Source organism: Chelmon rostratus, chromosome 4 (assembly GCF_017976325.1).
Source record: "Chelmon rostratus isolate fCheRos1 chromosome 4, fCheRos1.pri, whole genome shotgun sequence".
Lineage (NCBI taxonomy): Eukaryota > Metazoa > Chordata > Actinopteri > Chaetodontiformes > Chaetodontidae > Chelmon > Chelmon rostratus.
In genome coordinates this window covers 10713375-10728543 of record NC_055661.1, presented here as the reverse complement: position 1 = coordinate 10728543, position 15169 = coordinate 10713375, and the positions used below count along the sequence as shown (strand labels likewise).

At 46.1% G+C, this 15169-nt stretch overlaps 1 protein-coding gene across 2 annotated transcripts in view; it reads right to left on the bottom strand.

The window, feature by feature from the left end:
* The window catches only part of syde2 (synapse defective 1, Rho GTPase, homolog 2 (C. elegans)), a 43961-nt gene that overhangs the window by 24552 nt on the left and 4240 nt on the right, over positions 1-15169 (bottom strand). For both annotated transcript variants that reach the window (XM_041935446.1, XM_041935447.1), the window contains exons 2-3: positions 8190-8467; positions 7237-7642 (exon numbers count right to left, since the gene is read on the bottom strand). In XM_041935446.1, the coding sequence (XP_041791380.1) occupies positions 7237-7642; positions 8190-8467 (684 nt within the window). The remainder of the gene's footprint in view (positions 1-7236; positions 7643-8189; positions 8468-15169) is intronic.

The following is a 15169-nucleotide window of genomic DNA, read 5'->3' as shown; positions in this document are numbered from 1 at the left end:
AGCACTGTCACGTGTATGTCTATACAGTAACATCACAGAAAACACATAAAGCCTACATCCATTAGGATGCGCTGACAGCGACAGCCATGATGACAACAAATAACAACGTGCATGACCAAATAATCTATCTGGCAAGAAAAGAGAAAGAGCTGGCAAACAGCCAGCTCCAATTTGTGTGATTTAAGTGGCATTCGTCAAATTATGGGCATCCAGCTATTTGCCCAATGGGAAGCCTGAGCTCGACTCAAACAGAAAAACAGCTATTTTCTACATTCAGTGCTGTTTTAATAAGATTTCCTCCGTGGCTAACCTGCCTTTTTACGCTTTAGAGGAATACCACACTGCATGGATCCGCGGGGGATTACGGCTGGATCACGTGACTCGGCAGGACAAATTTACCGTCTTTAGACCTGGCCAAGAGTGTAAACAAGACGCTGTGTCTAGATGTTGATGTTGGATTTCTCATTTCAAATATAAAAGCTTTTGTTGTTTTTATCAGCTAGTTACCTTTTCTGAATAAAGCTGTGAGACAAAAGAGTGATTCTGTAAGAGAGAGAGAGAAAAACAGAGAGATTGAGAGATACAAAGCAGAAAGAAGAGCGAGAGAGAGAGCTTGACCCTGCCAACATCACCAGCTCTATTTTCAGAGGGGACCTGCTGTGCTATTCTGGGGCGAGGGCCCGCGAGTGAAAAGAGGGAGGCAGAGGAGGTGCAACAGGATGGAGAGAAGGGTAAGATGGGGGGCAGGAGCAGGGCAGGGTGTAGCCAGCAGATGGGGGACAAAGGCGCCCCTTGTCCAGGCCCTCAGAGGTCTGGATGGTCAACGGGAAGGCTGGCGAGCGGGCTGGTGAATGTACAAATGAACACGGCTGTTCTCTCACATTCCTCACCAAACCACGTTTAGCCTCCTTTTCCTGCTGGCTGAGTAGCCTTCCCTGTCACGGCCTCCTGCCAATAATAGACACAGAGGAGCTCTGAGAAGGAGAACATGGGTGGAGGGCACTGGAGGTGCAACCTCACCAAACAACATCTGGGGAGGGGTCGGGTACACAGAGGGCCCTGGTCAGGTCTGAAACAGGGTTTTCAGGAGTGAAATTCCTCGTACATGAAACACAGTTTTACTCATTTTTAAGATCTTTAATCATGATTTCCACAGAGGACACTTGTGTCTCCAGTTTAAACTGGTAATTCTGGATGAATGTGGAAGCACTGCATGTCAGCTGTATCATGCTGAAATGACCCTACAGCCTTTATAAAATTTAATTGTCTAAATTAATGACTCAGAGCAAGTCATTATCAAAAATTGACAAAAGCAGTTTTTTGGGAAATCAAGTTAGGGCTCAATATCAAAATAACATTGTTCATATGTTACACTATATGTGAGACAGATAATAATGCAGCACACACACACACACACACACACGAGAATCAAAGCAACTTCCATCACCGTCCTGCTGTTGTCCCATTTATTTGATAACCCACATGAACTGGGGTAACGTCCACCAGGCCTGGAAGGCAGATCTGCCTCTGACAAAGTTAATGGCTGTTGCTTTACACACACACACACACACACACAGCTGGTTGTGTCCTCTGCAGGCTTTGGCCTTGTGGCAGCAGCCAGTAGAGTAACGTGACACCTCACAAGCTGAGGTTCAGGGGCGATGGTTTGACACCCAACCCTCCAGGGCCATGTCCCTAGGTCAAAGGGCAAAAGGTCTGCATTTCTCTGAGCGACACCTGAGCCGGGTAACTGTGTCCACCCCCAACACTCGAGCATGCACATGCACTCACCGTACCACTGCGACACAAAGAGAGAGTGCATGTAAAAATGCATGCATAAACACACAGACTCACACATGCCCTCGCTGACCCTGCGGCCCTCCTCAGGCACCCGGCCACTGACACCTCTTAACAAAGCCCAGGAATTTACGATGAGGGCTTTTCACGGTGCTGGCACCAGACAGGTGCAGGAGGGGGTGTGTGAGGGACGACCTGATCATTATCAAATATGCCTGCTATCTTCCTACAATCCTCTGGCTTGAGCCAAACTGTCACTGGACCGGAGGGGACCGATAATGTGAAATGTCCTACAAGTGGAACAATATTAGATGTCTGGCTTACAACAATGTGAGGGTGTGTGTGTGTGTGTTTGTGTGTGTGTGTGTGTGTGTGTGTTTATGAGTGAGAAACAGAGAGACAGACACTGAGCATGCTCTGATAAGCCTTGGAGCAAGACAGTAATCTGCTGTCCTTGATTACCCCTGTAAAACCACTTGTATTCACTAGAGTGTGTGTCCCTAGAAGCATGTCCACCAAATGTGTGTGTTAAATGTAAAAACAGAAAGGAGCAGGGCATGCTGACAAACAGGAGAGTGTAAATAAACCGGTGAATGGCATAGCTGTCCTGCAGTTTCTTCACTCGGTGACCGAGGCCAGGCTCTGCGCTGCTTCCTCTCCTTTTGGCTCTAAATCATTGAGTGTTGGAAGGCCTTTCAGGGGCCGCGGGAGCCCGGCCGTTTCATTACAATGGTTACAAAACCCCTGCTAATATATCCAAGCATGCAGGCCTTCTCACTAACACAACATGGCCCCCTGCCAAAGCAGCCCTCATGTAGCCTAGCTCGCCTACCACTGCAGGCATTCCTGCTCTGCTGTAACTCAACCGACAGAGTGGCTGCTAATTCTAGACAGCCTGCAGCCACGCCGGCCTCGCTGCACTGCCACGATCCAAACAACAAGGCCCTAACAGCAACGTGACGAGCGCTGACAAATGACTTATTTTCATCTGGAAACAAGCCAAAAACATCTTCTGTGCTGAACATTTTATGAAGATACAATCCTAATATAATGATTTTAGAATTGAACAACATTAAACTACTTCCTTATTACAAAGAATTAACATCGCTATATCAATAAAAATGAATTGCTTTGCTCATCAGAATGAAAGGGGAAGTTATTGTTGATGGCACAAACAGCAGCGAGATACTATGAATAATTAATCTAAAATAATTTGGCACGTGACAAACATTCAAGATTCTCTGCAGTGTTTAATAGCGCAGCTACTACACCTCACCTGATGTTAAGTTTGACATTTCAAAGAGAGATCAGATTTATTAGGCTTAAGGGAAAATGAGCACAGCAAAGGCGGAGTATTTAATCACTGAGGCGAATGTTTAAACTGTCATCTAGTTACTACATTAAATACAAGATGAGCTGCATCAAAATCTGTTCAATTCAACGGGCGACTGACACATCATGCATTCTTGATGGTAACTGGTGTTGCGAGTCAGGCACCACCAGAAATGAATGTGATAATAGCCAGTTGGGCACACATTTTACCCTTTGCTAAATGCACTGTGTTGAAGCTACTTTAAAAAGACTACTCCACCTATTCAGCACCGCACTCCTGCATCACTGTCGGACTGACGATGTCATTTTAAAACAAAAAAAGGATCAAAAGCGATGCAGCGGAACCAGACGTATCGTCTTCTTCATTCCACACATTCTTCTTCCTGTCAAAACCTGGAGCCCACATTACCCACAATGCAACTCAATCACTGACAGTTGCGGTGGAGATTCAGGTGTGATTTCCCAGTAGCAGCTAATGTAGCTCTGAGCCTTGGGCCTTCAGCAGAGATGAGGAGCAGGCTACAGAGGTCTCTGATGCTTTCATAAATGCAGGTTGAATCTTTTTCGGCTTTGGACTGTCTGACTGATAAAACAGGCAACATGAAGATATAAACTTTGGCTCTGGGAAAACTAACTAACGGTGCTTAGGGGTTTCTACCTACTAAACTACAGGCACTACTGTGACCCCTGATGCATGCATGACCAATTAAGGAAGGATTATGCATTTGTGCACACAGATAAAATCCTTTACTCGTCAAATCAGAGACCAGAACAGTTTTCTACAGCAGCTCTGGTGTTGAAATGAAGAACAGACCAGAAAGAAAGAGCCATGAGAAAACTATACGAGCCGAACTTCACATCTAACGCCAAGCTAAAGAATCTGCTCTGGTTTTGAAGTGCTGCTCCCACAAAGTTGGGCCTCTGAGTTGTTGACTTCCTCCAGACCCGGCCGTGCAATCGTCAGCCGAGATAAGACTCCAGGTTCCAACTCAGAGGCTTGAACTCTCATGTAACTTTAGCAGCCGGGGCCAATTCTCAAACGCAGCAGCCGGCGTGACCAAAACAACCCCCAGAAATAGCCCTGATCCCATTCTGAGCTCTGGCCAAGTCAGATTCCCCAACCAGGCGCTAAAGGGAACAAGAGATTGGGAACACACCATGCTCACCACCCCCAAAGTCCATCAATCATTATTCTCCATACAAATAGAGCATTCAGATGGACAAAAAGTCAGTCAATAGGCAGCACACGAGGAGTCTGGAGTGCATCCGGTGTGGGAAAAAGAACCAGCCAGCCGAACAGAGGACAGCTATAGTCGCAGAGAGTCATCTACATCTGGGCCGCTTCATTAAATCAGCAGACGCTCTTATTCGCGCTCAATCAACGAAAGGCCTGTCACATTTTTAGCCCTGCAGATAAAGCAGAGTCTGTACGCACTCATATCCATCAGGGGTCTAAAATGTAAGATGCAAAGGATGGGACAAAAACAGAGGAGTTCAACACTGAGGCTGCACTTCTAGTTTTTGCAGCAAAAGACTTCCATCAGAGGCCATTATTCCCTCGGAGGCTTGGGTACATTTGCAAAAATGTGGTGAGGCAGCCCATGATGTGGTATCCTAAACACACATACAGAAGATGCGGTAAAGATACGGCTCTCTGTGGTGGTAACAACGAAGTTACAACCAACAAACACATGTGTTTAGTGAGGTTTAGTTTGGCACAGTGTGTTCTATTCTGCTACTTTGGTACCTGCCCCCATGAAGACTATATCAGTGTCTTTACATGCTTCAGCTGTTTAACCATAAATCGCTTATATGTGACTGTTTTTCTGACTGTTTTCAAAAGGTTTCATAGAAACAGGTTTGGGTAATTCTCTGCAGCCTCAGACAGGCTCAGCTTGATGGTAGTGCAGAGATGTGACACTGAGTGCAGGGTGGAGTGAGCACCCACAGCAGGCTCCTGCCCTCCGGCCCCCCACCCTCCCAACCAGTGTGAGAGGAGGAGGGGGGCAGTGTCGTTCTGCAGCCAAAACAAACTGCGTTACCAGCAAGCACAACACACACACACACAGACACACAGCAATTTGTGGCGGTACAGGAGGTGTCTAGCTAAAGGTGAAGAAAGACGGTGAATATTTTACCTTCCCACCATTCCTTTTGATTTTAAACCAAGGTGCCCACTGCACCCACAACACACACGCACAGCACAAACAACCAGCACTGAGTGTTTCCTCTTTGATGACATGTAGCCGGCTTGTTGCTCTTTTTTGTTGCAGTGAAGTGTGGGATGGCATCGCCAAACCCACAGGAATCAATTGCAAAGTCAACAGGCTGCAGGGAGGGGGGCAGTTCTGGAGCGGGAGGGAAAAGAAAAAAAAAAACAACACTTCTGCTCCCTCTTCTCGTGTTCACAGCAACCAGCAAACCCACATATCACAGACCTGTTGCTAAGTACTCCCATTAAACACAATCTTGTTACAGGATGTAAATGAGCCACAGGTCTTTAAATGGTAGCAGTTTAACGGGAAATGAATCACTTCTGAAGAAGGCAGACAGCTCGGGGAAAATTAAAAAAGCCTTTCTGTTCACAGAAGCTCACAAGACAATTTGTTCTCTGTTAAAACTGCTGAACAAGCAGCTCCAGACTCCAAATATGTCCACTCATCTGCTTACCCAGCATGAAAGGCCCTAATGACTGCAGCAAATTTCATCTGGACTGCAAAATTGGGTCTGCAACCTATGAAAAGGTACAGGCAGAAATAGCCTAAATTTAATTAGCTCTGTGCACTAAGATTAGTGCCTTTCCTGGGCTGGTACACTGAGACACATTCGGGACTGGTTTAATCCTAATCCTACAGGGAAAGTCTCTCAGGGCGGAGAGTTTTGCTGAGCCACATGTGATGTCAGAGAGAGCCAGGAGTTTGACGCTGGTCAGTGAGGATCGAGGAGTTTATCAGCCGCCAATCAAACCGGTGTCCTTGTCACGGCAGATTTGTTGTAGGAGATAATGCACCTCAAGAGGTTAAGCCTTTCCACTCCGCCAGACAAAAAGTTTCTTTAAATGCACTGATTGTTGCTTTGAAACACAGAAAAACTGCAGCCTAAAGATATTCGTTTATTTAAAGAAATGGGTCTTAATGACTTGTGGTTTCAACTTTTAAAGCAGTAGAATGTTAGGGTGAGAAAAGTTACTTCAAGCCTTCATTCCTGCAGTAAAACTGTGGCTGAGAGCACTAAAGCTCAAGTATTAGATTTCGCCCAGAGTAGCCAAACTCGCCTCGCTTTGTGCTCCTACAACTAGAAATGGCTGTTGCGTGCCACAGAAAAGTGTTGTCAAAAGTTGTAATTATAGGCTCAGCTCAAGATGTGCCAATTGGTTGAAACTACCATGTTGCCACATCAGAGAGAACAAAAAGTCGGAAGCTAGAAAAAGCAGGTCGAGCTTATTAAGAGACAAGGAGCCGTGTGCTGGCTGTCATCACTGTGCCGTCGCTGTAGACCAGAGTCGACCATTTCCACAAGCACACAAGTGAAAAAGAAAAGCGCAGACAGACTCAATTCCAATTCATTTATAGCAATTCTGCTAAAAATCCGTCTTTTGTGTGAGCACAGACGATAAGTGCAGCTTTTATGAGGAAGCTTTCAAGGCGAGAAGACGTTTATTCTTACTTCAGTAAACACCACAAGTTTACAGACCTCTCTCTGTGTGAGCTGCAGTCACAAGCAAATGGATATTCTTTCCTCTGAGGAATGCCAGTTCTGAATTCCTCCTGGCTAATGTCTGTCTGAGTTTAACTAATGAGGGACACTGATATGGAGTGATATGATTAAAAGGAGCCGATTAGCTCGGCTCCATTTCTTAGAGAGTTCAAGAGGAATTTGGGATTTTTTAGTGCTGTATCATCTTTAACTCCACACTTAAAATGCTTGATGCAGCTCAGAGTGCAGCTGAAGTAAGACAGGAATTACTTTCAGCTAAATAAGTCTGCTGATCCTTTGATTGGGAACATTTTCAACAATAGCTGTAATTAGTGCTCAAGGTGTGCGCGACCGCAAAAATCTGCCGGTTGTGCAGGAAAGCAAGAATGAGAGGAGGTGCATGTGTCTTACCTGTGGCTCTGCTGGTGGAAGGCCCCCCCTCCTCCTGAGGTTTGCACGCGAGCATCTGTCTGTGCAGATGTTGTGCCTCTGTGGAATGTACAGCATTCCCCTGACTCCCATCTCCTGAACCGCCGCCGCCGCCGCCGCCGAGGCTTTCCCCGAGCGCCTCCTGCCCCCCGCTGCTGCCCACCGGGTTCCTGCCACCATGACCCGCATCCCCTCCCCTGCTGGGCCTCCTCTGGGGCTCTGCCTGGGGGGGGACCAGCAGCCGAACAGAGGGGCGGTGGGACATCTCCGGCTCCTCGTCCTCAGGGATGGGGTTGTACCAGATCTCTCCTTCATCGTCAGCGTCGTTCTCCTCGGCTGGGTCCACGCTCCGAGGGTGAGGAGACACCTTGGCCTGGCCAACGCTAACCTGAATTAAGCCAGGAGAAAAAGATTTAGGTTCAACAGAAAAGAGGAAAAGAAAGCATGCCACCTGAACTGAAACATACAGCGACCACTGTGCTGGATGCTGAGCTTGACATTTTTGGAAATGCGCTTATTTGCTTTCTTTCCGAGAGTTAGATGAGAAGATTGATACCATTCTCAAGTGTGTATGCTAAATATGAGCTACAACCACCACCTGCTTAGCTTAGCTTAGCATTAAGACTGGAAGCTCTGTCACAAAATCCACCTACCTGCACAGCTTCAGCTCATGAGTTAACACGTTACATCTCGTTTAGTTTTTGTACAAATTAAACAAATGTGTGATTAGTGAGCTAGCTGTTTCCCCCTGCTTTCTGTCTTTGCGCTAAACAAAGCTAAGATACGCTAACAGCTGCTGGTTGTGGCTTCAAATTTAACGCGAAGAATTAATCCTTTCCTGTGACTCTCAGCGAGACAGCAAAAAAGCGTATTTCCAAATTCTTCATCTGGTCCTTAAAACACATTCTTGCTAACAGAGAGAGCTCAAGGCTAACCTGAGGCAGCTGCAGGCGGACTGGCAGTGACGGGACCCCCCCTGAGGGTCTCAGGTGGTCTGGAGAGGGACTGGGAGGAGGGGGCGGCTGATGGGAGCCTTGGCAGCCTTCCTCCTCAGCTCCCAGCATTCCCTGCAGCTCGTCCTTGGCGCACTGGTTCTTCCCAAGGGAGCTCTGCTGCAGCCAGTTGCGCTTCTTGGACACAGTGATGGTGGTGAGCGGTGGCCGCCATGACGGGGTCTCGCCGGCGCAGGGGCTTTGAGCATTGTCAATGAAAGCTGATGGAGCGATGGGAAGAGAAGGAGCGTGAGAGTCACAACTTCATGCTGGGAGACACTGGAAACTCATCTGATTGGCGTAAAAAAGCACCTCACCAACATCATAAGCATCATCATGTCAGCAATTATTGAACCGAATCTGATGTTTAATCTCAGACTATTCATGTCCTGTCAAGTTGGAGAAAACATCTGTATCAAGAAACCACAGAGGAGGAGACTGAGTAATGCCATTAGGTTCAAGCTCTCCTTTTCTTGTCTCTGCCTTTTAAAGTCATCAAAAAAGAGCCACGTCTTCGCTTTGTCTTGGACGGACTAATATGATTTTGTTTTTATGACCAAAGTCAAACTTTCTATCACACCACCACAGTCCCCCAGAGCACCACCCCCACACCCCAGCCCCGTCTCCTCGGTGACGCATCGGGAATACGTGCGCTTTGAATTCAAAAGAGATCACAGGGAGATGGAGGGATTTAGCACACACATCTTCCATCACTGCCACTTGGAAAAAAGAGCGAGAAACCGCTGGTATTACAGCTGTGAAAATAGAGCAGAGAGGGGAGGGTGTGTGTGTAAGGGGGTGACGATGAGTACAGCCAGTGGCGATGTGTGCACTGAAAAAGGACAAATAATAGAGATGTTGGGGTGGTCCCTTAATGTCCCAAAGAAAGCATTAACAGAGCGCCTGTGTGGCTTTCGGTGGATGTTTTTCCTTTAGAAATCAAAGAGCACCTTCGCAAGTCATCTGACGTGCTTTTATTTTCACGAGGGTTGATGAGCAGATGCAGCCAGAGAAAAACAGCTTCTGAGCATGTGTGTGTGTGTGTGTGTGTGTGTGTGTGTGTGATGGGGAGGGCAGGGTCTTGCTCGAACATGTACATCAGGCTCGTGTAAAAGACTGTTTTGATCCTCGGCAGCTCCCAGACGAGCCCCTCCACATGCTATAATGACAACTTCTCCTTTCCTCGAGGAAACGCATTTCCACGCACGCCAGGCTAAGATCCACCAAATTACAGAGTTGGGAACATTTTCACTTTACGAAAAATCGAAATCCAACGCAGGGCCTGCAGCGGGTGCATGTGTGACTGTGCTGGTAAGAAGTGTGAAGGAGTCCGGGTGCTCTTTTTATGCGAGAATTATCAATCCAGAGCGGCCCACGAGACGAGAGGTACATTAAGCAAATCACATGGTTTCAAATTACATAACTTCTACTCAGTCGGTTGAGACTAAAGGGTTTTTCTTTTTTTTTTTGCTTGGTTGCTTTTATTGACAAAGTCCTGAGAGCGGCACAGAGAGAGCAGAGGGCTCCACTGGGATTCACTTTTCCTGGAAGTCAACCAGCCTCTCTGAACTGCCTCCTGTGATCTACAAGGCAACTTTATAAAGCAATCTGTGGCTCGCAATAAACGCTGCCAACCCCAGTGCCTCAAAATCCCATAAACCCCAACTCTGGAGTTCCTCTCGCTGCAACAAAACAATTGAGCTTAATTTACGTGAGCTGACTTTTTTCCCCACTTGGCAAATATGACAAGTATGACAGACAGTGGGATGAAATTGATTCGGTTGTGAACGGCATTCCTCTGTGTTCCAGCTGATTTTATAAGGCGCTGCCGAGTATATAAAAACAGCTTTCAGTGGTAAGAACAGAGGACGCTTTCCAAATCTCCAAAGAAACGAAACAAACAGCTTGAAGCCATCACAGCGCCTCTGTCATCTGCTTCACTTTAATTCAAACGTAGCGCCACACTGGCAGAATGTAAAGCACATCTTTGAGTATTTCTTCCTTTGTGTTCTGTCGAAGTTTAGCACGGTTTCCTGCCACAAACGTGTTGGTATGACCCGAGCCGGCGCTGTGTTTGCATTAGCCTGGATTAGGGCCGATGCCGTGTTTGAGGGCCTGGGGCTCAGTAGCTTTAGCATGTGCTGAGAGACGGGGAAGCATGCAGCATGTTTCTGATGATATGCCGAGCCCCTTGAGTTAATGTGTAGGCCCGAGCTGGCAGGCTATAATAATCTGCTGTGTTTTGTTCTCAGCTGTTCCGGCCTGGAGTTCCTTGTAACCCTTTAAACTCTGACAACAAGCAGCGTTTTTACTGTAATCTACACGAGGGGAAGCCTACAGAAAAGTGCATTACCATAGGAATTGGACATTTTTGTAAACAAGCCTTGTCGACAAGATTACAACAGAGTCTTAAAAGGACTTTTCAGAGCAAGACACAGATTCTTTGGCCTTTAATACTCAGCAGGGGGAAGTCTCTTTTCACCACATGAACTACATCAAATGAGGGTAAACTGATATTAAAAAGACAATTGATTTTAAGTCACCTAGAGGCTACAAATAAGGTAGAAAGACACATCTAAGAGCTACAAGCTAAGTTTGTTCTACGCCACATACTTGTGGAGGGGGAAGAATGAAATAGGAAAAGGATTATTCGAAAGTGGGATGTGTGCTGGGATCAAGATAAAGACCGAGACGGATCCAAAAACTGCAGCCTCTGCCGCCGACGCTGGATCTGGTAACGTGAGACTGAAGAGAGGTGAGAGGGCTGTGCACGGAGTTGTTGTCAGCATGCCATCTTCTTTAAGGGGTCTTTCATAACTGGAAGAGGAAGCGTGTTCCGACATGAGCGGCATTCCAGACCACGGCTCCAGGTTTACAGCCTCGCTGCTTCCACTGTCACACTCCTTCACAATGAGCGGTGCAAAGCAACGGCGGACGCTGCTTTGAGACTTCCTACGTGAGCTTTTTCGCCATTTTCACTGCCATCAAATATCAAACCATCACAAGTCTGCAGGTCCTCTCAGCATTTCACATCATCATGTCAGTATTTTCGCCCCCTGCAATACGTTTTAGTGCTGCAGAACATTCAGCCTGATGAAAAGCAGATAACAGAATCTCTGAGTCTGCTTTTCTGCAAAATAAGCTTTAAATTACAACATATAGTTAGCAAGGAGACCAGTTTTTAAAAGATGTCTAAGGGTGTTCACTGAAATACTCATTTAAAAAGACACCCAGAGGCAAAACAAAACAAAAGCTTGAAGGTATTATTCTCCCCCCCCAAGTTAAAATAAAAATTCATTTTTAACCTTCTCAGATAACATCCCCGCTCATATTCTGCAGTTATTTGACAATATTTGCCAAAAAAGGGGGGAAAAAATCCATTTATGATCTTGAACCAACCAGTTTCAACCAATAATCCACCCATCAGTTAGTCTCCAGCTTGTAGCAGCACAGAGGTCAGACTCATGAGTTAGCTGACTAGCAGCAGTGTGGTACGTCGGTGTGTTTTCAGGTGTTCTCCACCTCAAACCTTGATCTGATCCCTTTGAATACTGTGGTTACAGGCCTGCTGGCTAGATTTCAGTCACTTTGAGGAAAGTGGTGTCTGTGACAGCTCCACATTGTAAACAAGGCATTTTACAGCAGATTGCTTGAGCAGCTGACAGATACTGCTTTCCAGCCGGTGTACGCTGTAACTGACCCTCCACCTCCTGCAGTTCGAGGGGTACGTCTGCCTGCTATGGTGATGAGGGTGATGAAGGTGTTGGAGGGAAGCTAGCATCCAACGCTGAATCACTGTAATTCTCCATCTTTGTTATGACACGGCGCACAGAAGCTTGATGTCTGGAAGCGCCGTTTCATCTGGACTTTAACAAAAATGAACATCTATCAGCTGCTTGGCAGAATTTCTTTTTTGCTGCTTTTCTTTGTCTGATGTGATAGTAAACTGAACATTTGGGGTATTTTGGACACAGCAAGCAATGTGAAGACCTAACTCTGGGCTTTAGGCAATTTTGAACTGCATTTTTCTCAATTCTGATGTTTTTAAGTCTGAACATCTAACTGATGACTCAAAACAGCAAACTGCAGATCAAATGGTGATGAAAATGATCATTAGTTTCAGCTCGAGGTGTGAGATAGGATTGTTCTAAAGTGAAACTCAGCAGAATATTTATTAAGAAACATTTAGGGCATTTAGCAGCTTTCATTTATGGCCGCTGCCATGTTACCCCATGTGACAGGAGGGCAAGCAAAAGCACTGGCTCCTTTCTCCTCTGGTTGTTATTTGGAGTGAGAAACGCAATGCAAAGCAAAGCCCATTAATTCAAACTTCCACAACGGAGCTAACGCAGCCTGGCTCCCTGTGCCACGATGGCACGGGGATGACGAGTTCAGGGGAAGAAGACTCACACCCCTGACCTGAAGGTAACAGATGGCCGGAGCACATAATACAAGGGTGCACGTCTGTGTGGGAGAATAAAGAAAAAAAGAGAGAGGGAGAGGTGGATGGGGAGGAGCGTTTGTCTGAGGTGCAAGGAATGCAAACTTACGGAGAACAAAAGCTTACTTCCTGGATGTGCTGGTGTGAACCTGTGCCGCGTGAGCCTGACAGTAAACCCAACTATATTCATGTCTAAATCTTCTGAATGACTGCATCTTTCTCTCCTCTAAGACAAAACACTTGATCCACTTTCCCATAGGCTTTCCTTTTATTTCCTGAATTCCTTTTGATAAGTGCAAAACACACACCAGCTAGTTTTTTCTCCTCCATACAGACAACACTTTGTTGTGTGTACAGAGTTTCAGGCTTCCCCCCCGACACACACACACACCCTTCAGAGGGAATCTTTTGCTGTGTGCCATACATTCCTGTTGACACTCATTCATATGGTAATGAGGATCCTCAGTGTAGATTTTTCTCTTTGCACCAGTGCAGAGTTGCGATCGTCCGGGGTTGCATCACATGTCAACACTTGCATCCCGTCGAGGCGTCCTGGCAGCACAGCCTGCTAATGCTAATGCCACTTCCTCCTCAATACGTTGGCTTAACACCCAGAATTCTTTTCAGTGTTGCAGCTCTTTCAGTGTCTGTCCTGTCTCATCGTGTCTGTTCAAAAACAGTGATGTAAATGCTTCAGGGGAGGGACTGTGTGATCTAAAAAAGGCACCAGGCCTCACTGTGTGACACAGTTTGGTCCAAAACACTGCTACAAAGTAAGACAAGTCATTGAAAGACCTTCAACAACACTCTGTACAGTAGCTCCTGATGAAATGCTGCCACCTCAAAAATACAACCCAGTTAGTTTTGCTGCCTTTGCAGACACCATCATGTGACTCATACATCCAATAAACCATCCTGGGATGAACCCTGGTGGCTCCAGTTTCTCCTCCATCACCTGATCTGTCTTAAGCGCGAGCATCCTCCATAAATCTGTCCAAGTAGAGACACACCAGACAAGACAAATGATTGTACCTCCACCATCAGCCGTGTGTGTTTATGTGAAGGAGAAAAAAAAAACTCTGCAGCTCAGTAACAAGCTCTCTGGCACAATGCAGAAACCAGACGCCACATCGTTCTGACATGACTTGACAGCAGTCAAGGAGGATTACATTACACCTGCACCCTCCTCTCACTCTGTAGCTACATTGACTCTACTGAGCAAGCATGAACGTAATCGAAATGTTAAGCAATACCGCGCAGTGTTCCGAATCCAGAGCCCATCTTTGCTTCATATTTGATGTGTTATTGCTAAAGGAATTGTTCAACATTTTGGGAAACACGCCTGTTTGCTCATCTCGATATAAATAAGGTCGATGCTTCTCTCGCGTCTGTACAGTAAATATGAAGTTACAACCAGCAGCCAGTAAGCTTAGCTTAGCACGAAGACTGAAAACAGGGGGGAAGAGCTAGCATGGGTCTGTCTGAAGGAAACAAAATCTGCCTACCAGCACCTCTAAGGCTCACTGATTTTCATGTTATATCTCATCTGTTTAATTGGTACAGAAAAAAAAGTGACATACTGCAGAAATGACACGGTGTGGCTGAGACTCCAGGAAGTCACGGCTGCATGTAGTACATAACTTCTCATACAACCACAACTTTTTACATGTTGCGTGTAACATGCTAATTAACATTCTTTGGACATTTTTGAGTTCTGGCCAGATTCGAGTTAGCTTTCCCCCATTTCCAGTCTTTATCACTGGGTTAAGAGCAGCAGCAGCAGCTTCATGAGCCAGATATGAGTGCCATCAATCTTCTAATCTAACTGCACAATATGTTTTGAAATAATCATATTTTCTCTCTGCTAAACTATTCTCTTAAAAGCTGTTTTTGAGGAGATACAAAAAAACTCTCTTTTGCCCAATGCTGTTCTGTTGCAGAGCGGTCAGAACTTCTAGACATGCAAACAGGGTATGATTTTCCTCTTAGTTTGAACCACAGGACTTCAAAAAAAGAAGAAGAAATAAAAGAAAAGAATATCTGCCTCCCAGGAGTGGGTCTTGTACTCCTCTGTTTGTGGTGTCTATGGCTCAGTCTCAACATCAGCTTTGACTGACACACCACTCCTGAGTTTAGGTCTAGCCAAAACATGATGCCTGGTTACTGCCAGCCTGCAGGCAAGCCGATCCTCTGCTGCAACACAACAAAACTTTAAATCCTCCAACTGCGAACGCTTGTATGCGCTTACACCCCAGAGATGTGCATATGCATGCTCGCGTGCACAATATCCCTCACCCACACACACATATAAGGAGCGACACACTCGCTCGCTGTAGGTGATAACTGACATGATTTTTTTAACGCGGTAATTAAAGGACAAGTCGGGACAGAAATAAATTAGCCGCAGTTTAATTAAGCCAATATTTCGCCCAATGACTTCATAGCGAGGTTTGATTTCCAAGTAACGCTCAAGGGGAGCAAC